This window comes from Zingiber officinale, chromosome 2B (genome assembly GCF_018446385.1).
Source record: "Zingiber officinale cultivar Zhangliang chromosome 2B, Zo_v1.1, whole genome shotgun sequence".
In the NCBI taxonomy this organism is placed as follows: Eukaryota; Viridiplantae; Streptophyta; class Magnoliopsida; order Zingiberales; family Zingiberaceae; genus Zingiber; species Zingiber officinale.
Window position 1 is genome coordinate 145,171,504 of NC_055989.1, and position 23,528 is coordinate 145,195,031.

The 23,528-nt window shown below is 36.8% G+C and overlaps 4 protein-coding genes across 7 annotated transcripts; 2 read left to right on the forward strand and 2 right to left on the reverse strand.

The window, feature by feature from the left end:
• The first annotated feature begins 477 nt into the window (after nt 1-477).
• LOC122047641 (cysteine--tRNA ligase, chloroplastic/mitochondrial-like) lies at nt 478-5,983 on the forward strand. Its single transcript, XM_042609045.1, has 9 exons — nt 478-894; nt 1,922-1,985; nt 3,043-3,204; nt 4,098-4,274; nt 4,359-4,640; nt 4,837-4,962; nt 5,062-5,265; nt 5,369-5,473; nt 5,553-5,983. Exons 1-9 carry the CDS (start codon nt 728-730, stop codon nt 5,799-5,801), a joined length of 1,536 nt encoding a protein of 511 aa, XP_042464979.1. The 5' UTR covers nt 478-727; the 3' UTR covers nt 5,802-5,983.
• Nucleotides 5,984-6,898: 915 nt separating this feature from the next.
• Nucleotides 6,899-11,400, forward strand: LOC122047642 (synaptotagmin-1-like). Of its 2 annotated transcripts, XM_042609046.1 has the most exons (12): nt 6,899-7,273; nt 8,167-8,265; nt 8,370-8,420; nt 8,512-8,635; nt 8,987-9,105; nt 9,249-9,350; nt 9,465-9,539; nt 9,987-10,063; nt 10,144-10,390; nt 10,468-10,872; nt 10,954-11,085; nt 11,173-11,400. In XM_042609046.1, the coding sequence occupies exons 1-12, from the start codon at nt 7,097-7,099 to the stop codon at nt 11,296-11,298; spliced, it is 1,734 nt and encodes a 577-aa protein (XP_042464980.1). In that variant the 5' UTR covers nt 6,899-7,096; the 3' UTR covers nt 11,299-11,400. The 2 variants fall into 2 exon arrangements, with proteins under 2 accessions (XP_042464980.1, XP_042464981.1); XM_042609047.1 differs by lacking the exons at nt 8,167-8,265; nt 8,370-8,420.
• A 5-nt stretch (nt 11,401-11,405) lies between these two features.
• On the reverse strand, nt 11,406-13,408 carry LOC122047644 (protein POLLENLESS 3-LIKE 2). Of its 2 annotated transcripts, XM_042609049.1 has the most exons (4): nt 13,037-13,407; nt 12,734-12,946; nt 12,505-12,660; nt 11,406-12,410 (listed from the first exon to the last, which is right to left on the reverse strand). In XM_042609049.1, exons 1-4 carry the CDS (start codon nt 13,211-13,213, stop codon nt 11,625-11,627), a joined length of 1,332 nt encoding a protein of 443 aa, XP_042464983.1. In that variant the 5' UTR covers nt 13,214-13,407; the 3' UTR covers nt 11,406-11,624. The 2 variants fall into 2 exon arrangements, with proteins under 2 accessions (XP_042464983.1, XP_042464982.1); XM_042609048.1 differs by having other exon boundaries at nt 12,734-13,408.
• A 3,941-nt stretch (nt 13,409-17,349) lies between these two features.
• On the reverse strand, nt 17,350-22,168 carry LOC122047645 (dnaJ protein ERDJ3B-like). 2 transcript variants are annotated; one of them, XR_006130626.1, is made up of 11 exons: nt 22,007-22,168; nt 21,773-21,921; nt 21,482-21,608; nt 19,977-20,091; nt 19,595-19,711; nt 19,374-19,460; nt 18,224-18,283; nt 18,058-18,135; nt 17,903-17,974; nt 17,596-17,821; nt 17,350-17,509 (listed from the first exon to the last, which is right to left on the reverse strand). XR_006130626.1 is itself a non-coding variant. In XM_042609050.1 (10 exons), the coding sequence occupies exons 1-10, from the start codon at nt 22,084-22,086 to the stop codon at nt 17,663-17,665; spliced, it is 1,044 nt and encodes a 347-aa protein (XP_042464984.1). In that variant the 5' UTR covers nt 22,087-22,168; the 3' UTR covers nt 17,350-17,662. The 2 variants fall into 2 exon arrangements, 1 of the variants encoding a protein (XP_042464984.1); XM_042609050.1 differs by having other exon boundaries at nt 17,350-17,821.
• Between the last annotated feature and the right edge of the window lie 1,360 nt (nt 22,169-23,528).

Below are 23,528 nucleotides of genomic sequence, written 5' to 3' on the forward strand. Positions count from 1 at the left end.
TATAAAATCTAAAATTATAAATAATTATTTTAGATAAATTAATATTACTTTATGAAATTTGGAAATATTTAAATTAATATTTTATCATAATATATATCAATATTAAGGATAATTAATAATTTAATAATGGAGAGATAGTTAAATAGGCTGACTTGACCTGACATGTATGACTGAACTCCAACTAGGCTGGGTTGAGCCCGACAATACTTTCCCCGCAAGTCGGTTGAGTCTTAACTTGAACCCCAATCTATAGCCAAGTTGGTTGCACTCAGTATGGTCTAACTCCGACTGACTGACGATGTAGATTCATATCGAGCCATGAATCGAATTTGAAAATGTGAATGGAACATCTGCTGTCGGAACTACCGTCCAACCCGACCCGAAGACCTGATTGAACCGCTGACCCGATAACCTAACCGGTCGAGGTCGAACCAAAAGATGTCAGATATCTCTGCCCTATATAACGTACACAGCAAGGCAGGCGGCGGAACAGTGATCTCGCCTTCCCTCCCGTTCCTCTGCTCCAGGTGGTGGATTACGGTAACCTCGTCGCCGCTGTCCAGGAGTAGCATCGGAGACGGCTGCTTCGACTTCCCAATCCATTTTCTCTCCCCACTAAACTTCTGCTAGTTTTCTCGCCGGGTAGGGTGACAGAATTAGGGTTTAAGCTTTTCGGAAAGGGAAAGGCTCGGAAAGGGAAAGGGAAAGGCGCCGGAGTAGGAAATCCATGGGGAATCCGGATCTGTTGCTCTTCAATTCAATGTCGAAGCAGAAGGAGTTGTTCAGGCCTCTGGTCGAAGGACAAGCCTCCATGTACGTCTGCGGCATCACGCCTTACGATTACAGCCATATTGGACATGCTCGCGCTTACGTCGCTTTTGACGTCCTCTACAGGTGACTTCATCTCTTTCCTGTTTGAGATCTGCAATTAAATGCCACGCGGCTTTGATTTGTCGGGCCAAAATTAAATGTGTGATTTTTTATGAACGTGTAGCGGTTAATCTGATGATGCATTTAGGTGATATTACTACTGTTTGATGCTAGTTTTTGGTTGTCTTCTATTTTTAGCAATGACAACCATTGGAAATGCTACAACCTTCACTGTTATCTCATGAACTAGTTTCTCATCTTCGTATAATAATTGTGTGTGTGTGATCTCTTGTCTTTGTTTGAAAGTGGTTAGCATTTTAAATGTACTTTCACATTGTCAAAAATATAGTTTTATTTCCGACTAGTAGTGATATATAGCCTGCAAAGAGTTTAATGGAGGAAAAAGATTCGTGTAAAGTGATCTCAGAATTAGTTGGAACAAAAATGTTTTTTGTAATTCATCATGATGTTACTTAAACATTATTTTTGTTAATATTGTGGAGGTGTTTTATTTAAATTTTGGGTTATGTTTTAAAGTGGTTCAAGTTCTAATTTTGTCAAAACTTCTAACTAGGTGGCAGTAATAGCTGGTTGGTTAGTATTCAAAATAAATTCTAAATCTGGTTTGGACAAAGCCTACAACTGTTCTAATATACTATTATTGAACAATGGCGTCGTCTCTTGTTTAAGGTGAGCATAGCGATTTCAAAATTTGAAATGAAACTGAGTTCCTTCATGCTATCATTGTGATCATTCTCTCCCCATACCTCTTATGATTTACTTTTTCTTTAAACTTCCTTCTTCTGCACTATATGTTTACAGCTTTATTCTGTCAATTATGTTCTTGCTTGTACTACATAGCTAAGGGAATTTGGACTTATAAAATTTTGCCACACATAATACTTACTAGTCAATAACATCATATATGCATATTGTACTATCTTTGTCAAATATTTGTTCTGACTGGCTATGTTGCTTTTATATCACTATACTGTGCCAATATAACTTGAATAAAATATAAAGAATTACATATAATTTTTTCAATTATTAGGTATTTGAAGCACTTGGGTTATGACGTCAAATATGTGCGCAACTTCACTGACATTGATGACAAGGTCAGATGTTTCTTGCATTTTCTAGTAATTAGTAAATCTCACTTTGGTGATGTAGAAAATGGCAGATCTGTATGGTTTTTGTCTTTTTTTAATACAATGAGAAGAAATGAAATTTAAACAATGACAAGGTATATTGTTATTAGTTATTTTATCCATTGTCGTTCTGTGTTCCTTTAATTTGTAATTTCACAGTTAATTTCTTTTATAGAAGAAAACTATTGCAATAGAACTTCTTCCTCCCTCTAAATTTATTTCTTCAATTTGGTGAACTGTTTAAATTTTCTTCACTCTCTATATTATATATTTTACAAGGCAATTACAATTGTTGATATTGGGTACTTGTAGAGTAGCAAAGAGTTTGTTTGGATGATATTGAAGAATTGGAGCTTCTCTAATTGATTCAGTGATTTTTTTATCTGAATCATACACTCTTTAAGGGTTGGGAATGTCCAAAGTCCATATTATTCACTTTACCAACAAGTTCTTTTTGTCAGTGCGAAGATAACACACACTCTCATTAATAATGGTGGTAGATCTCATTGATTAGAGAGATGAATGAGAAGCAATGATTAACAAAACAATAACCAGAAACTGTTAATTACCGTACAGTTTATTCATTCACTTTGTTGCATGCAATGCACTAGAATTAATTGAAACTAACTTGGGCAATTACTTTTTTTGGATTGTTTTCTCTCTATTGAAGTGGGATATATATATTTGGAAAACTATGTTGCATGCATGTTAATTACAACTTCAATAGGGTCTCTTAGGCTTGTTGCATTCTACAATGTTTTACACTACGACATGTAATTACTTAATAGAGTTAATTCCATAATCTGAATCCCTAAGTTCTATATAAATTTAGTAAATTTTTATCAAAATGGTTAAACTTGTAAAGAAATAAATTAAAGCATTATGCAAGTTTTTTTTTCTTCCAATTTAGATGGATTTCCAAAGAAGTTTATCATCAGCTTCTATTATATTAGTCAACTTTGGCAAGAACTCTATTCAATTTACGGATTATGTGTCAGCTATTTTGAACCTTTTTATTTTGCAGATAATTAAAAGAGCAAATGAATCAGGGGAGGATCCATTAAGTTTGAGCAGTAGGTTTTCCGAAGCATTTTTGCATGATACAGCCGAACTCAACTGTGTGCCTCCAACTCATCAACCACGCGTTTCTGATCACATAGAGCAGATAAAGGATTTGATAACCAAGGTAGAATTTTTGTATTGTATGCAATCACTTAGGATGTCTTGAAATTAATGTATAAGTTCACTCATATGTTATTTATGGTTTTGATTGATTCTCTTCCTGTCATCCAAAATTGACAAATAAATTTGTGTTCTATTTTTTTCCAACTTATCTTGGACAGAGGTCTATCCATCCAATTGCATTTAACCTGTGACAAGTTGAACTCCTATTCTGTTCTTAAACCACTTGCAACACCTTATCATTTCTTCCTCTCTAGTATTAACAAGATCTTCAATCCACTATGTTGATGATGATGATCAATCCACTAGCTTGACCTGGCACATGCTTCCTCTTTGGCACCCATCTCGTTTCATATTAACATTATATAATTTTTACTTGGGGAACCCAGGTATCTGGTTCAAGCAACCAAGAAGTTGATATGCCTAATACAACTAGCAGTTTATTTATTGGGTTCTTTTGTATCTATGTATAGCTTTACCAGAATTAATCAATCTCAAGAGGTTATCATAATGATGTTGTTTGTATGCTGTGCTGTTTCTGTGCGAATGTTTTCAATATAAAATGGTTTCGCAATGTGTGAGGCATTTACAAGGGGATTTTGTTTAATTAGAAGGATCTATGCTCAATCACATTGATTGCTACTTCCTAGTGTATTATTTGGAAGATTAGCTTGACAAGAATCCTACTGGATTCCATAAACTAAATATATGTTCATCGGTTATATTTATCAACCTTACAGTATTTAGACCTTGTTGCTTGTTCAATAATTTAAAATGATCGCTGTGTAGGTCATGATACTTCCATCAGATTGTGCCTCTCTAGGACAACTGCTTTTTGTCTTATTCAATATTTTTGTTTCCTAATTTTGGATAGATAAAGTTGATATTTATTGGCAGATAATGGAGAATGGATGTGCTTATACTATAGAAGGAGATGTTTACTTTGCAATTGATAATTTCCCTGATTATTGCCAACTATCTGGACGAAAGCTTGATGATAATCGTGCTGGTGGAGGTGGAAGAGTTTCCGTTGATTTAAGAAAGAAAAATCCAGCAGATTTTGCACTATGGAAGGTTAGACCATTCCATTAACTTTTTTTTCCACACATTTGCAAACATGGCCTTTGCTCATCGATGTCCAATTCTTCTGATTTTTAGGCCGCTAAGCCTGGTGAGCCAAGCTGGGATAGTCCTTGGGGTCCTGGCAGACCAGGTTGGCATATCGAATGCAGTGCCATGAGTTCACAATATTTAGGTACTACTTTCGATATTCATGGTGGAGGAAAGGACTTGATTTTTCCTCATCATGAGAATGAACTGGCCCAGAGCAAAGCTGCATGCCCTGAATTCAAAATAAGCCATTGGATGCATAATGGCTTTGTGAACAAGGATAATCAGAAAATGTCAAAGTCAGATGACAATTTCTTTACTATTCGAGATGTAAGTGCCGACACTAGTGTCCAGTATGTTGGTTTTTTTTTTAATTAATTTAAACATAGATGATGATTATAGTAGGAGATAAAGTTCAATGGCGTAGAAAGATCCATATAATCGATCCCATTTAGTGGGATAAGGTTTGGTTGTTGTAATAATTTTTTTCCTTAAATGCATAGTAATGGTGAGATTTATATTGCAGATTATTGCCAAATACCATCCACTGGCTTTGAGGTTTTTTTTGATGCGCACACATTACCGTGCTGATGTAAATTACTCTGATATAGCACTTGAAAATGCATCAGATCGAGTCTTCTATATTTATCAGGTTATTGTTGCTTGCTTTTATATTCACAATGACTTGGTTTCCATATATTATATATCCATTCCACTAACATCACATCCTTTTGCATTTACCATTTTTCAGACACTTGATGACTGCAAACAAGGTCTTTCTCGATTCCGGGAAGAGGAACTCAAAGGCCAAATCCCAGCTAAGGTCAAGGAATCAATCGATAAATTCCATTCAAGTTTCATAGAATCTATGTCAGATGATCTTCACACTACTGCTGTATTGGATGATCTTATGGAACCACTTAAGGCGATAAATAGTAACTTGAAGCAGTTAAAGGTATCTCCCTTGCATTTCATTGTCATACATGCAGAGACAGTAAAAACAGAATGCTTCTGGTGTATCTTATTGCTTTATCCCTTTTCTATGCTACATTTTGAAGGGTAAGAAACCGCCAAAGCCTGTTATTCTTTCTCTTCTCGCACTAGAGAAAGAAGTCAGAGATGTTCTTGACATTCTGGGACTCTTGGGTGCTTCTTGCTCTGAGGTACCTGTGAACTTTTCCACTGCAACTTCAATTGCTTGCAGTTTCAACAGATCAATAAACAGTTCCTTCGCTTCCACAGATTCTTCAGCAACTAAAAGATAAAGCTCTGCTTAGAGCCGGGTTAACTGAGGAACAAGTACAACAGCTGATCGAGGAAAGGAACTCAGCGAGGAAAAACAAGGAGTACGCGATCTCAGACAAGATCAGAAAAGAGCTCTCTGTTAAGGGCATCGCCCTAATGGACGAAGCAAATGGGACCATATGGAGACCGTGCGAGCCTGAGAAAGATGCAACCGAATTGGTCTCTAATTGCAGTATCGAAAGCTGACATTAGTCGATTGCCGACTCCATATTTATGATTTGTATGAGTTTTGATCACAATTCTACTCAAATATTTTGATTAACATGTAACAATATTAGTTGCTTGTATTCCAAAAACAACTTCAATGTCACAAATAATGATGAGTCTTTTTTTTTCTTTGCAAAAATTAACATGGTGGGTTCAAGTGATGAAATGAGTTTGCTATAATATCAATAATTTATTTTTTAGATCGAGAATGATGATATATTTTTTTTCCCAGAGCATAGCTATCTTTGAGATATGAACAAAGGTAATTATTTCATATTAAGTTCGATGCAGATGTTATATACATATAATTTAATTATATATGTTTTGGGAAAAAATTCTAGACATGCGTTTAAGTTGATACTAATTAGGTAATATAAAAAAAGTTGATAAATCTAGCTAGTCAATTCGTTGGTTGTATGCTCATTCCTAAGTAATAATCTAGTCGTTGGTTGTATGCTCATGCTTAAGTAATAATCTAGATGTTCTTGTATGCTCATGCTTAAGTAATAATCTAGATGTTCTTGTATGCTCATGCTTAAGTAATAATCTCGGAGGCTAATTAGAAATTCTAAATGTGATGTATGATAAACTACTCAAAGGAATAACAAGAGGATTAAGTAAGAAAAGATAACTTGTATTTCAAATTTGTTGAGTAGGTAAATTAAGAAAAAAGATCAAATGGTCTATTTTCATAATTATTCGGATAGAGATTATTAAAAAATTAAGAAGAAAAGATAAATTTTATATCAAATTTATTGAGTAGTTAATTAAGAAAAAAATCAATCAAGAAAAAATAATGCTCTATTTTCTAAATTAATAGGATAGAAGTGCAAGTGTTCTCTTATTTGTAAAAGAATTAATAAAGTTCCAGGGCGATGTAGCACAGACGATGAATAATGATTATGGATCGATTCTAAGAACTAACGAAATTTATCTCATGCCTATGTACCATCTATATATTTTTTAAAGGATTAATAATTATTTATTGTAAAATTAAATTTATATTTTTTTGAAAAAACTTATTAAAATCCCAAAAAGATAGATGAGGAACTAGTAATCATTCATTTCTTGTTATGGTCCTAGTAATGTCGTCGGTCCCCTTCTCTCTCATCACCAACAAAAGTGGGAGCATGCGCGACGGCGACCCCTCCCACACGACGACGCCGTCGCCGTCGCCACCATGACCACCGCTGCCTCAATCCACACACCTCGTTGCCTCATCCGACTACGAAGGGAGGATAAGACGAATACAAGAGCGACACTATAGCGCTTTGATGGGTTTGTTCCTCTTCAGGAGGGAGTGGTGGAGGGGTTCTGGGCGGAAGATGGAAGAATTGAAGATAGGGCTTCTGAGCACCGCTTTAGGCTTCTTCGGCTTTGGGGTAGGGCTGACGGTGGGCGCCGTCGTCGGGTTCTACCTCTTCATCCGCACCCAACCCTCCGATGTCGAGGTAGTTACTGGATGACTGTTTGCTTTATTTGTTCTTTTGGTGTTGATTGGGATCTTAGTCTACCGAAACCTTAGGAATCTTAAGCTAATGGCTGGAAGTTGGAAAACATACGGTGTTTTGCTAATTCTATTAAAGAAATGGTTCTCTCTGATAAATTCAAAGTGTATTGGGTTCTGTCTGATAAGTTTTCTTTTTGTTGCTTTGAGTTAGACATTCTCCTATGTTGAAAGATTACCTTGTCGTTTGCTTAGGGTAACAGTTTAGTGTATTGGGTGGTTTTGTAGATTAGACATTGTTGTAATTTTTCATACTGAGCTATAATGGAGGAATGGACTTTATCTTCTTGCAACCTTCTCTGAAACTAACAAATTTTCATGATGGAATTTGCATAGCCAATGGGGAATTCTAGAATCAGCATCTGGAATTCACATTTTTTTAGAACAATGTACTATGCAGGACAAATTCATGATCAATATCCAACTATTCTTTCTTTTCCATTCTCATCATGTGCTCTTGTTGTCATGAATGCTATGATCCCAATTCCATGACAACATATCTGAAGAATCCTTTTGAGTGTTTCATTTTAAGTCTCTTGGTTATCGAAAATGGACCGCAAGTTGTGTTGACCATACAGATCAATGCTATAGTCTAGCTAGTTGATTACGAATCCATGAGCTACTGATCTTTGAGCAATCACTTATCTAGGTGTGGCAGACAGCGGTTATATACATGGACTGCAGAGAAACTAACTAAATACTCTAGATTGAAATATCATTCTTCTTTATCGGGAATTTGAAGATTTTTAACTTATAATCAATATCAACTGGTGTTAAATATAGTATTGGTACTTGACGTCACATGATCACTTTGTCTTTATCATTTTATTTTATTAGGATTCAAAAATTTGTGCACATGTTGAAAATGATCCAGAATTTCTGGAGCGCATTCTCCCAGAAATTCCTCTCTGGGTGAAGTACCCCGATTATGATCGAGTATGTATACTATCTCCTTTGAACAGATTTTAATTGATGGAAAATTTTTGAAGAGATTAGCTGTGCATCTCTAGTTTTTCATCTGTCACCTTTTCTGTTTGAAGGTGGGTTGGTTAAATAAATTTATGGAACTGATGTGGCCATATCTTAATGAGGTAGATGTTGATTCTAAGACTTTTTATGAATTTAGGCACCGAGAAATTGGCTTCAATTTTTTCCCATTGCAATGCATTTTATCTATGCCAGGCTATCTGCAAAACTGCAATGCAATCTGCAGAGCCGATTATGGCAGAGGTTGCTGCAAAGTACAAAATCAAGTCTGTTAAATTTGAAACATTCACTCTTGGTTCACTACCTCCAAGTCTTCACGGTCAGTGTTTCAGATTCTTTAAGTTCTGTTTTTTCTTGTAAAACTAATTGTTGGTTACTTTTTTTCATTTAAGCCAGATATCTCTTTGAAAAACAACTTCAATTTTGAGTTAAAACTGGCAAGGTGAATTTGGTAATTTAAATCTTTTGAAATTAGCCCCAGAAATGTCCCAACTAGCCTCTGAACAGCCTTAATATTTTAATGATCATATTTGACACTATATTATTTGTTTAACCGCCCTATATGTTCTCTTCAGTAGGTTTTTGGTTAGGACAGTGGTTCAGTCGTATCCATTTACTAATTTCCTTCATCTTTTCTGATGGCATCTATCTGAATATGAACTTTTGCTAGGAATGAAAGTTTACATCTCTGAAGAAAACGAACTCATATTGGAACCTTCACTTAAATGGGCTGGGAATCCTAATATCATCGTTGTTGCTAGAGCATACGGATTGAGATTAACTGTGCAGGTCATTATCAGACACTAATGCCTCTTGTTACATGTGGAGTTTGGTGTCTGTACAATGATGCCTTTTGAATTTAAAGGTGACTTAGGAACCACAGTAGTATATTATATGTAGATTATTAACCTTTTTTCTCTATTATATTTTAGGTGGTAGATCTGCAGATCTTTGCACTTCCTCGTCTTACTTTAAAGCCCTTGGTCCCTAGCTTTCCTTGTTTTGCAAACATCTACATGGGTCTCATGGAGAAGGTCTGCTAACAAATTGAATCAAACTCTTCTCTTGAAATTTTTTGTCTATATTATTCAGTGCTAAGCTAGCGGTAACATGTACATCCATTCAAACATATATACTTTCTTTTGCAGCCACATGTGGATTTTGGAGTAAAACTTTCGAGGGCTGATCTCATGGCAATTCCTGGTCTTTACATATTTGTGCAGGTTGTTTATAGTTTCATTCCATTCCCTCTTTGTTCAACAGAGGCATTTGTTTAAATTCACAGTTTTACCGTTCAGAATATAAAATGAACTAGCAAATCGCAGGCTCTATTGACTGGTAGTATCTGTAATTTCGATTGATCTCTAACTACTACTCACTACTACTCAGAATAGAACTTCATACACCTGTGAGAAATTTTCTTTTTACTTGTTTTTTTATTGCTCTTTCCCTTGACTGTTAAATCAGGAACTGATATCGTCGGCTAAGTATCTTTTGCATTGTAATCGTTTATAATATCAAGTTGTTGAGACTTTTTGGAACCTGCTACTTATACCGACTATTAAGAGCATCTTGGAACTTTAAAGATTGTTTCTTTTATCATTTTTTTTTAAATTTCTTTAGTCGTTAAATTCTTATCTGATTTTCAATCTCCACTGTACTATTTGCAGGAGACCATCAAAGATCAAGTTGCGAATATGTTCCTTTGGCCGAAAACCCTTGAAGTGCCTATTCTGGATGTTTCAAAGTAATTTGACGTCTACATGTAGCATTCGAGTAAATGAAGTACCTTCGCAGGCATTTTAATCTTTTGTGGTGGTTTTACAGAGCCTTAAAGAAGCCTGTTGGCATTCTCTATGTCAAAGTTATCAGGGCTTATGAGCTGCCAAAGGAAGACTTATTCGGAAAATCAGACCCATACGTGAAATTGAGGCTTTCTGACCATAAGCTTCCGTCTAAAAAGACATCAGTGAAACGCCGAAACCTGGAACCCGAATGGAATGAGGAATTCAAATTCGTTATAAAAGATCCAGAAAGTCAAGTGGTGGAGCTCAATGTCTATGATTGGGAACAGGCACAAAAATTAATTTTCATTTCATTTCGTGTTTTTTTTTTTTGAAGATTTTCTTCTACTTATTTTTGCTGCCTCAGGTAGGAAGACATAAAAAAATGGGAATGAATGTCATTAAGTTGAATGAAGTTATCCCCAACAAATCGACGACTCTAACACTCGATCTTCTCAAGGATTTCAAAAGTGAAGACATTCCGAGTGAAAATTCACAAGGACAAATTGTCGTCGAAGTTAATTACAAACCTTTCAAGGAAGAAGAACATGAAGAAGATGAAAGTAGTGGTGAAGAAGATGAAATTGAAGATGAAGTTGGCCCTGAATCAGAAGATGAAGTAGCAGATAAAGAAGAAAAGACACCCAAGAGCGCCCCTCCTGGCGGCGGTTTGCTTATCGTTATTGTCCACGAAGGTAAAAAACTCGAGGGGAAGCACCATATAAATCCTTATGCACGAGTTACCTTTAGAGGAGAGAAAAAGAAAACCAAGGTTACTGTCTTGCTCGACTTTCTATTTGTACAAGTTATGGTTGTCTAACTAGATATAATAATAACCTACTGATAAACGCAGCACAAAAAGCATAACAGAGATCCAAGATGGAAGGAGGAATTCCTTTTTGTTTGCGAGGAACCTCCGGTCCACGACAAATTACTAGTCGAGGTATTCAGTAAGGCAATAGGTATTGGCATACACTACTCTAAGGTACACTAAATTTGCAGTAGAGTTCTTCGTTCTTCTTTGCTGCTGTTCCATATTATTAACCAGCATCGAAATGTAATTTTGTTTCAGGAAAGTTTGGGATATGTTACCGTCGACCTCGCAGATGTTGTGAACAACAAGAGAACCAACGAAATCTACCATCTGATCGACTCGAAAAATGGCCAAATTCAGGTAGAGTTGCAATGGAACACTTGAAATATATTATATTCCTTCTGATCATCGAACTTCCATTGTTCATAAATGTATTTGACAACATATTTCGAATACAGAGCTGACTCTTATTATCGACTTACAAAATCATGTTAAATAGAAATCAGAATCATGTTATATATAAAATAAAGAATCGTTATCGCCCTTACAAATCAGCAACCAAAACTACTGACAATGCTACTTCCATGGCCTAGCCTTATGCCCTGTTTACCTGAAGCGCGGATTTGGAAGGATTGCGCCGGAGGAGGAGAACAAGCTCGTCTCCTTCCTCAATCCTAAAACAGTAATCTAGCAATCAGCTGTTATATGAATTACTTGGGGGAGTTCATATCCTGGGTTATGTCCTGAAAGATCCTCAATCTCTTCCCCATCTTCTGCTCGCACAATCCTGGACTTTTGTTGATGTTGTTGGAACCCAGCGTGCTTCCTCCTCTGTTGCGTTCCTCTTCCAGAACAGGGCCCAGAAGAGCCGCCACGATTGCCTCGTCGAACTCCTTGCTGTCAGGTAATTCCGGCCATCTGGTCGCCGCTGCCGCTTCCTCTTGCACTGCGGCTGCTGCCGCTGCCATGTCCACTGTGTTGCATGATCTTGTCCTCTTCAAGTTCGCCAGAGCATCATGGTTCAGTGGCTTGACTAGCTTCGAGGAGAAGAAGGGCGGTGCATCGATGTTGAGCGCTGCTGCTCTGTTTAGGTTGTTGGTGTTCTCGTCGGCGAAGAGACTTTTGGCAGATTGCGGCGGTGGCGGCATTATGAGGTAGTCGACGCAGGGCTGGGGTTGCCATATTGAGGAGCCGAGGAAGAGCCAGCTTTGGCCGCCACTGGCGCGGCAGGAAAGCTTCGCTTCGAGGTCCCGCAGCATCTCCTGCGCTCTCTCGAAGGCTTTGAGGTGCGAGTCGGCCCCACGAAGGCTGTCCGCCGCTGCTGGTCGCACCTGCTTCAGCGTCTCCTTCGCCTCCGCGATCCGCCCCTGCTTCATCAGGCAGATGCCGAGGTTGCACACCTTGTTGCTGTCGGTGCCGATCTGCAGCGCGCGGCGGTAGGCCGCCTCTGCCTCGGCGTAGTTCTCCTTCTGCATCAGTGCCCAACCCAAGTTCCCCTGCCACACACAGGCAATACACCAAACACTTTAAGTGCGTGTGGAGCAACAACAACAACTTCCATGGGGGGCGGCGGTGGCGGCGAGATCTCACCAGAAGTCTAGTGGCTTCCTGCTCCAGCGTCACTTGGAACTTCCTCCCCTGCGATCGCGCCGTCTTCGTGCGCTTCCCGTTGAAGGCGAGACCCTTTTGGATCAATTGCAGCTTGTGCTTCAGGAGCGCGATTTGATCGTCCAATCTCCCGCACCTCTGCCGGAAAAAAAAAATCTCAAATCAATCTAAATCGAGCGATTCAACGGGAACGGGAGGATGAAAATCGAACCTTGTACAGATCCAAGAGGATGTTGTCGAGCGACTCCTGAGCCTGATCAGAGCACCGGCCGCGCAGCGACTTGATCGCTTCGATCGCCTCCTCCGCGCGGTTCTGCTGCTTCATCACGATGGCCATGTCCTTGAGGGCGCTGTCGACGCGGTCGCCGGCGTTGATGGCGGCCCAGAAAAGCGCGATCGCCTTCTCAGGATCCTTATCCACCAGCTGAATCAACACAGAGAGAACACTAAAAAAAAGAGGGATCTTTGCAAAGCTCTTCGATCGATCAAGGTGGGAGGAGGAGCAATGGCTCACCTGGACCTGTTTCGCGCGGACGTAGGGGGTGTCGCCGACGGGGACCTTGTGGGCGACATGGAAAGCATCCGTTCGAGCCGCCGGAACAGGCTTGATGGGGGAGCATGGGGCGGACTTGGACAGCGGCCGGATGCAGGTGGGGGCTGCGGTGGAACTCCAGGACTCGTGCATCATCATCTACCTCCTCCTCCTCCTCTTCCTCTTCCTCTCCTCCTTCAGAGATTGCTTGCTTGAATTAGGGCAGGAAAGTATCAACGAAGAAGAAGAACAACGAAGAAGGAGGAGAAGTGGAGTCGTCGTGAGGAAGGAGACGAAGCAGAGATTAAGATTTAATGAAGGGAGGAGTCGACCGTTGGCAAATGTAGCCGTTGAAATAGAGTCGTTTGATGAACGAATAAAAAAGGAGGGTAATTTTCCTAAAATTTCCCTTAAATGTGATTTGATCAATAATTAATTAAAAATTATTCTTCAAACAATAATTTCCATTGGATTAATAATAAAAAATTACCATAACAAGACGGTTGTGCCAAGATAAAATATTTTTCGTGATTTACTTACATTTTATCATGAGGTCAACAATATTGTTTGGGATGTTTCGGATATCATCTTTTACTCTAATAAAAAATTATCATAATTTAAATATTAATCTAAATATCAATGTCAAATTTTATATTTTTTTAATATATATATCAATGTAAAAAATTTATATATGAGAAATAATATCCTGTACACTCATAGGCGACCTTTATAGATCTGGGTGTTCGTACTTTTGGGCTCCCGGACCTATGAGGGTTGCCCATGAATGTGTAGGGTAAACAATTATAAATATATAAGCGAGCGTTTGTTAGCCTGCATGGACTGCTTGGGCGATACACGTGAGTGCCTCTCATAATTCTCAAAAGTGAATAGGAGCGTCAGAACCTGTGAGGGTCGCCTAAGAGTATGTAGGATAAAGGTACGCAGGTATGTCTCTCTCTATATATATATGCACACATGTGCACACCTAATATAATTGTCTGTAAAGCTTATGGTTTAGGTCAAAGGGTGTAGAGTTTATGATACAGTATTTAGCATTTAGAAAGTGAAACTGTATGCACGGGGCAGCATATCTAGATGCTCACAGATGGATGTATATACTAGTCTTCAGCACATACGTTGCTTGTATAAGATAATGCATGAATACAGGTAAATTATATAAAATAAATATTTACTATCAAGTAATTAAATAACATTATTCAATTCTAGTATGATTTATTTTATAAAAATCTTAATCCAAAAACAAACTAGAAATTAGGTTATTAATCATATTTCAGGTTATGTAGGTTCGTCTGAAAAATCGATGAGATACAGAGATGGATAAATGTAACTGTGATTTTTTTTAAAAAAAAAATCGATGAGATATAGATGAATTGATGCGATTGTATTAATATGCAGAAGAGTCTAAATAGATGGATTGATACGTTATGATATAAAAATGATAAAGAGAAAGCGGTAGCAAAAATTGGGCAGGGAAAGAGGAGGAGAGAATGATGAAAACCCAATGAGGATTGAGACGGTGAGAAGAAGCTATACAAATAGTAGAAATTAGGTTATGAATCTGTGATATGAGAAAGATAAAAAGTTGAAATTACTAATAAGCTTTGAAATTATTTTCGGTATAAAAAGAAAAAAAGAACATTAACGTAACTTAATTTTGGACTTCACCAAATCAATTGAGAGATGATTATTAAAGGATCCAAATTTTTAATTAAATAGTAAGAAGGATAAGAAGTTCAAATTATTAATAAGTCTTGAAATTATTTTTGATGTGAAAAAAAATTGACATTAACATAACTTAATTTTGGGTTTTACCAAATCAATTAAGAAGAGTTGGTTATTAAAGGAATCAGATTCTTAATTAAATAGTAAGATATATAGATGTCCTGCACACCACACCATGTGCGATGGTGGGTAAATTTTTTTAGCTTGCGGTTAAGCCATTTAGGGTTTTGGCTTTATGATTTAGAGATTGAGTTATAATATTAAGTATAAAAAAAATTCAAACTAAAAAAAGATTTTAGGTACCCATAGGATGTGTGGTGTAAGATGAGTGGCATATAAGAACTATATAAGCATCCGGGCGCCCCCACACATTCCATCAGGTATATATATATATGGTACAACACTCTACACATGATCAATCGAAGTTGTCATGCCTCCTCTCACCCTCTCTTAATTAAGTTGAGAAAAAATAACAAAAAACTGGAAGAAAGAGAAGAAAATAATAAAAATAAATAAAGATTATGAAAAATTTAGGATAGTTGATATAGTGTGTAATAAAAATGATTATCTAAATTTAATAAAATGAATGATGAGCACAAATTTTAGAGATATTATAGAAAAATTAATGTACATACTATTATATGGAAATCGACATAAGGTGTTGATAATAGTCGAGGAATGTCTTCAAATAGTGGACTCCTTATGTCACCATTTGATATGCTTAAATTTTAGGTGGCGTTTAATTTGGGATGTAGGATTGAGAATGAGAATGAATTTAATGGTAAAGTAGAATGAGAATATGTTTAATCATTCCAATACTTTTGTATGATTTATAACCTCTGGAATGAAAATTAATTTAATTTTGAAATTAAAATTTTTATCAAAGGGAAAAGGTTTCCTTCCACTGTCGCCCAAGGAGAAGGATCTCCTTGCGTCGCTGTCCAAGCAATTGTTGGCTTCCTCTTCCTATGTCGGCCAGCTTCTGGCCATAGCAGCAAGGATGCTGCCCATGGTGGTTTAGCCATCCAATATCGATGGGATGCTCCTGCTTCGGCCGAAGGAAGCACCACCCAGCATTATTCCTCCCCAGCAACTGTTGTTGTTGTTGGTGACGCTACCGCCGGTGGTTCTTCTTACAGCCAAGGCTGCTGCCGCAAAGGTTGTGGCTGTTATTCTTCCCCCTTGATGTTGCCGGAGCAACAGGTGGTTGTTGCCGCCCTTGGCGCTCCGGAGCTGCAGCAAGGTGGCAGCTGTCGCCCTTGGCGCTGCCAGAGCAGCAACAGCCCCTTGTTGTCATCGGAGCCGCAAGGTTGTTGCCGCCAGAATAGGGAATGATTCTAAATCCACCTGTTTAGTTGAGTTTTGTCCATTCTAAATTATTTAGGAATTATTTCAAAATTTTATTCTTAAACCCATTAACCAAACACCCTAAATTTCTATTATTCCTCCATTTCCAAACCCTTAAACCAAATGTCATCTAATCTCGATCAGTTATCCTAATTTGTTAATTAACCATTAATAGTTAAGAAATGATAGGACTTGTGATCCATCTACAATTAACATAGGTGTGAGTAGTGATTACATTGATCTTAGACGTCTTTCATAATTCATTTATAGAATATGTGAAAAAAATATAAATCATAGAATTAGTTTATAGTTGACTTTCAAATGATAAAGAGTTGAATTTTTTTTTCCGAAGATGTATACCTGTCAGAAATCGATTCCTATCTTATTATGATAAATATATCATAATAATTGCACCATAAGGGAACACAACCCATCCAGTAAAGATGAACAAAACTTACTTAAGCTCTTTTTATTTTAGTTTTATTTATTATAAAAGGGCATCCCACTTTATTTTTTTTTTTTTAAAACAAAATATCTTTGTTCCTGCGACGTTATAGCAACAATATAAAAAAAACTTAAATATAACTATGGTTAGTAACTATTACAATATAATATTACTAGTGTTGATTGAAATTAAAGTATTTATGTTGTACCAATTATAAATCATAATTGCTATACCACAGTATGAAAAATAAGAATATTTTTGAAAAATAAAATAAAATAAAGTGTCTTTTTAATAAATAAATAGACACTGTCTTGATGATTCAAATAGAAGGAACGACTTTTAAATTTTTGCTTTAGATTAATTACACGTATCTTATTTCATTTCTTTATTGAACACTATGGCAGCATTATGTTATCCCTGGGCAATCGAGATGGACCCTATCTGTATAACAGGTGGAATCCATGAAATTCTACTTATGAATGAAATAGTCCATCCTCTAGATCGCATTTTGCAATCCAGAGGATCCGGCCTCGTCCCCGGGCTTGGTGTGATAGTAAGTGAATAGATGAGTTTTTCCAAAAATGAGGATTCGATTTTCTGTGGCACATCTACGCTTCTCGGATAAATAGAACTCTTTCTTTTTCTATTGCAGAATTATACCGCTCTTAAAATTTAATTTAACAAAAAACAAAAAGAATTTAAATGTCTACCACTTTCCCCATCATAAATAAACAAAAAACAATCAGAATGTGCACAAAGATTTCATGAACCATCAAGTAATTTTTCAAGCTAAAACGAGGTTGTTGCATGAGCATATATCTAAATGTTGAATGAGGTTTCTCAAAAACATACATACCCGTGTAGAACACAAAACGCCTACAATTCAGCTAACCTCAGTGTGCTAACCCTAATTCTCCTGCCTAAAAGAAAATTTTGGAGGGAATGATCAGGATGAGAAACTCTTGCAAACAGAATGAAATAAATCTTTAGTTCTTTGTTGGCATACTATTTTAAGTTTCCTTCACTTCAGGAGGGCTAGCTCTGGCTCAGGTACAATGGAATAGTTCTTGATTTCATGACAGCACTGATTTGATCTTAGTTTTCTGGTCTTTGGTTAACGACTCGGGGAATAGAACTTCGTATGTGACGTATAGATCTCCTTTCTTGGTGCTCAGGTGGAGAGGCATTCCTTCCCCTTTGAACTTCCTGGTCTCTTTAGGCTTAGTAATACCCTGATGATAATTATTTACTCGGTAAGTAAATGAAACATGGAAAATGGGGAGAGGAGAAGGTAAGAGTGGACATTCTCTGACCTGGCTGCCTATTTCAACCGGATGTCCGTCAAGATGTTTCATGGCTTTCTTGAAACCAATGAGAGCTTCAAGCTGGAAGAAGGGCAAGAGCTATTATAATTTGGAGAAAGAACAGTATGACAGATTCTACGTGGAGAACGAAGAAAAAAAAATACCAATGAGATAGTCGCGGTCATATGCAAGTCATTTCCATCCCTTCGGAAGAGTTCATGGGGTGCTGTTCGAATCCTGAACTGTTCATCAGAAAGATGGCTTCTAGTCCCAAGTTCAAGTTGCATGATCTAGTAAAGCATTTAATATGGGTGAATAGCTAAAGAATACCTTCAAATCTCCAGCTTCACCGTCAATTTTAGGTTCTCCATCCTCGTAAAACATCACCTCCTATAACATGAAAATCCAGACACACTGCATCAGATTAGCCGAGGGAAAGCAAGCTTCTTAGAACATTAAGAGGAGATAAAATTAGTATCTGTGCAGGAATAGAGACAAAGGACCAAACATCTAATCATATATGATCCCTCAAACACCTTTATTTACCATTTTAAAGAAGTACTATAGCTATTTAAGGAGAGATTAAAGATAATAATATAGACACAAAAGGAATATGTATATTATAGGAAATAGGCAAATAGTCTCCAAGAGTTTGCGAGCTAGAAAGTTCTATTTTGCTTTTCATTTGATCTAGAAGATTAGCGGCAGCTAAAGGTTGAACCTCTAGAAAATGCCTAAAATTGAAAGATTTTCACACAATTGAGATACTCTGACCTAGAGCTAATAAATACCATTTTATCTCAATGGGGGAGGGATCTGAGGTCCCTTGTGTCATTAGGAGTGCGATACTTTTTGACAAACGCTTTATGGGCACAACTACTTGTACTGTGATTGTATTGTTATTGATATTAATAATATATTTTTAACAAAATTCTGAACATAAAGGCAGTCAATTGACCACTAAACAAACTCATCAATCAGATATGCATATTGAAGATGCTCCAACAAGGAAGAAAGAATAAAATTTTTGCACTGCAGTAAATCAGCTAAAAAAATGTTTCCCCATATGGATATTTAGCTGTGGTAGAATTATAAAATGTTCCTAGATGGCACTTAAAAACTCTAAACGTACCGACACCTTCAACTGATATGCACAGTGCAGATTTTCTTCATACAAAGTTGTATCATATGCCCAAAGATTGAACAAGGGTGAATCCTTATAATTGGTGATTATATATTACCAATGGATACATGACAACGATAGTTATTAGCAATCAACGATAAAATAGTCAATAGCAGATCTACTTGTGCAACATTGGAAAACAAGAAATCCTGCAAGCATTCAGAACTTATTGAAATATTCAAAACTAAGTGCAGTATTTGAAAAGAATTAGTTCAATCAAGACAGCAAGAGAGGCATTTGCTAACTGAACACTTCAGGAGTGAGAGAGGTGAGAAGTATCAAGGTTTCATAATTTACCTGACCATCTTGCATCCCCTTCTCGATATCCACTGTTAAAAAATAGCCTTCTCGCACAAATTTCACATTAGGACAATCTTCACATACCTGAAAAATCCAAAATATTGTGAAATCTCAATAACTGTGGAAGCATAACTACATAACTACAAAAACTTCTATCAATGCAATGGTGTTAATTTCACATAGTTCAAATAAATAAGGTTTATAGGCATCAGCATTACCAATTCTGTCATTTGTTGGAACATTCCTGGAGCAATTTGCCTATGATATACTTCATTCTTGCAGTTACAGCGCCGCTTCCCAGGAGCTGGCTTGATAACATTCTTCTCTCTCCAAACCTGATAGCCATATTGCAGAGGAAGTTAGGATAAGTATCAGGGAATTGTGCAAGTAGTTTCTTCGCAAAAATCTTAATTTCCTAGATCAATGTATCAAATTTTAATGTGTAGTAAATAATTGGTTAGCACTAAAGACCAAATGGTTCTTCTTTGATCGATTACTTCTTTACAAAAATACAATACCCATTACTGCAGCAAGGAAGTTTTTATCGTCTAGAAAAGCTAGAACATAAAACCTAAAGAAACCTGCAAACTAGGTACTTACCTTTAGTGTGCCTCCCATATATAAATCTTCCAAAGTGGCATCCAATTCAACAACAACATCATCGCCTTTTGGTATTGTCTCTTCCTCCTCTTCTCTTGAATCACCCCCAAAGAAGCTGAAGAAGTCTCAGTACAAACAATGCTTATTAGACTGCATTAGCACTAATTCATTCAACAAGATATTTAGATGATACAAAAAGCAAGATAAGCTAAAAAATTGCAGCTTCTATAAACTATAAAATTAGATAGAATGTTGCTGAATCAGAAAAAAAAAGAACTTATGAGCAAGAAGTTATGTGAACTAATTTTGAAGTTACTAAAAACACTACTTGAAGAATAAGATTAAAATGAAAGAAAATGCATATATTTATGTGTGTGTTAGGTCACAAAACATGAAAAATTAAAAAATCAATATATATAGAAAAAAAACATCCTAATAGTTTACCATGATGAATCACTTTTGCATCTAGATGTTTCTTGTTCAATGCATTTCTGACAGGTAATTTTACTCAGATGACTAAGGCTGATATCTTTTCTATATCACTATTTGGTTGCTAAAAGCATTTGGGTATGATTTGTATAGTAAAAGCACAGAGTGAGAACAAATATCTTGATGCTAAACTGAACATTACAAAATGTATTGGCCAGTTTCCTTCTATTATTGTTGTTGTTATTGTTGTCCTCAAACATAAGTAGGAGAGAATCCCCATTAGAAAATTTCATTAGGAAAATCACACAATAAACCACTTGCTATTTCTCTTCCCACTGAATTTAGTGGATAATGATAGCAAGTTATGAAGTCTAAAAATGAGTTAAATGTAATACAACAGCTAGTATGAGTGTAGCTAATATGATTGGAAGTACAATTCACAAATGTGATCCCAAATTGCTTCATAGAAGATTATGTTCTTGTTTTATTAATAAAAGGTGTCCGATAGAATAAAATACAACTGAATTATCACATCATGATAGTGACCCCAAATTGCTTCATTGAAGCTCTTATGTCTCTGTTCCCCTCGTGACAAGGTTCCAATAGAATGATCTATAACTTCTAAAGAAATCAATCATTTTTAAACAATATCTTCTAATTTAAGGTATTCATTCACATCACTTCTTCTCAGACCCTACTTTAGTCAATTTATGGCTGGACGCTTGATATGAAAATTGCCACAAATTAAGTCAATTTAAGGTATTCATTCACATCACCTCTCAGTCAATTTGTGGCTGGATGGTAGTTTTGAAAATTGCTACACATTATCCATTATGTTCCAAAACAAATTCAAACATTGATTGGGAAGAAAGCGACAACATATGGGTTTAATTGGTGAAATAAAATGGTAATTCCATGAGATCAATAGGCAAGAGTAGATTATGTACCAAGCCTAACGATCAAATTGAAGCAGTCAAAGACTAAAAGTATGTCTGACAAAAAAACAGTTCCAATGGATCCGAGTATACAGACTACCACAATATAATACAAATATTAAAATGGGATACTTTTCTTACCTGCTAAAAATGTCTTGAAAATTCATTCCGGAGCCCCTTCCACCCCCAGCAGCATGCTGCTTCAGTCCCTCCTCGCCATACCGATCATAGATTTTCCTTTTCTCACCGTCAGAGAGAACTTCATAAGCTGGTGCCAAAAAGATCAAATTTTCAGAAACACAGACCAACGATGGCAAAATCCACACGTTAGCCAGAACTGAAGCACTAAATTCCGATAAAAAGCAAACCGTTATCACATTTCATCCACAGTTCCAAGAGAAAAGAAACTAAAACAGAAAAATCTCAACCTACCATTATTGATCTCCGCAAATTTCCTGTCGGCCTCTTTGTTTCCCGGGTTCTTATCCGGATGATACTTCAAAGCGAGCTTCCTGTAGGCCCTCTTGATCTGCTCCTCCGAAGCTCCCTTCGCCACTTGCAACACGTCGTAATAACTCTTCCTGGAACCCCAAACTTCTCGGATATCAAAAACGACACAAAGCGTAAAGGAAAACACAACGCAGTAAGGAATCGATCGAGCCGTACCCTCCGAGCGCGCAAAGAGAGTGGACGAGGAGCAAGGCGACGAGGAGGAGGAGGAGGAGACCTCTCGCCGGAGTCGCCATGGGAAGACTTGCGATGGGCCGATCGAAAACCCTTTTTAAATAAATAAATAAATAGAAATAAACGAGAAGATGACGTGGCGAGCAACACGACTTCGAGACGTGGATCGACAAAAATGGACCAATGAGAAAAGGAGCCAGAAGAACTGAGACCCATGCAAGGGTGCACGTGGCGTGGAGCCCATTATCATGATTCTGGCATTTTTTTTGTGGGAATATTTAAATTTTGCCCTATACTTTTAACTGTTTTTCTGAAAGGCCCAGAAACAATGATGCCATAATTTTTTTTACGGTAATTAATTAAAATACGTAGTTTATATATTATATTTATCAAAAAGTATAAGGTAATTTTATTTATATCAAAAGGTATAGATAAAAAAAAAAAATGCAATTCATAATTTATCCCTCTGGTAATCTGCTAATCTCCTCTTTTTAATCATCATTTTCTAAGCATCCAAGTCACAAAATGAATTGAAAATTATTTAATGATTCGGATGCACGTTCTCTCATCGTCTCTCTCCCTCCATCCCTCTGTCTGGTCTTATAAACATGAAAGAAATATGAACCTCCTTCGCTTGTCATTCCTTCTCGTGCTAGTTGACGGGATTGCAAAAGACCAGTTAGGATTTAGGGATATTGCCGTAAGAGTTTCAAGAAGTGTCCAAAGGACAACAGCAGTTAAGAACGTCAGCATTAAAGGACAAACTTCTAGCAAGAGTGAAATTAGTAGAAGAATACAGTTAAAGATTTAGCGATGTATGTATAGATTTATTATTATAAAATAGGGTAATGATGTAAAAAAATTACAATTTGGTTGCAAAGGGTGATGACAAAAATCGTATTTATGGTTTCATTGGATATGTGGAGAATAAATATAGACAACATTTGCAATATGATGTACTCCAATACTTAATCGATTTGCAAGGTGCTCCACTATGGTTCTATATTTTAGCTAGACATTGCTCATGCATATTAGGTTAATATGGTAGGTATCAAGACGTTGGGTCTGATATGCGATCATATCAGGCCCACTTTCTACCTTGATCAAAAGTTTTGTTTGATACTATATCTATCTTCTCTCCTCGCTCAACTCTTCATGGTGATTAGGAGTTTGCATAAATCCAATTACCCTTGGTCCATAAATGTGTTTTACCAAAAGCCACTTATGGACCTAAACTTGTTTGATTACACCCATTTAACATGTTGTTAGTTTCTGTGAGTGTAAGGAGTTAAATTATGCTAACCATTTTTTATTTAAGCCTCTTATTCTCTCAGTGGTGGTCCTAGTTTACGAGAATTTTCTGCTTCAATGCGGTCCTAATATTGGATGATATCAGGCTCACGTTGGACCTGATATGAGATCATATCAGGTCAATCATGATCTTTGGTTAAAACTTAATTTGCTTTTACATCATATAGATTTTTTCCTCGCTCAACTCTTCCTA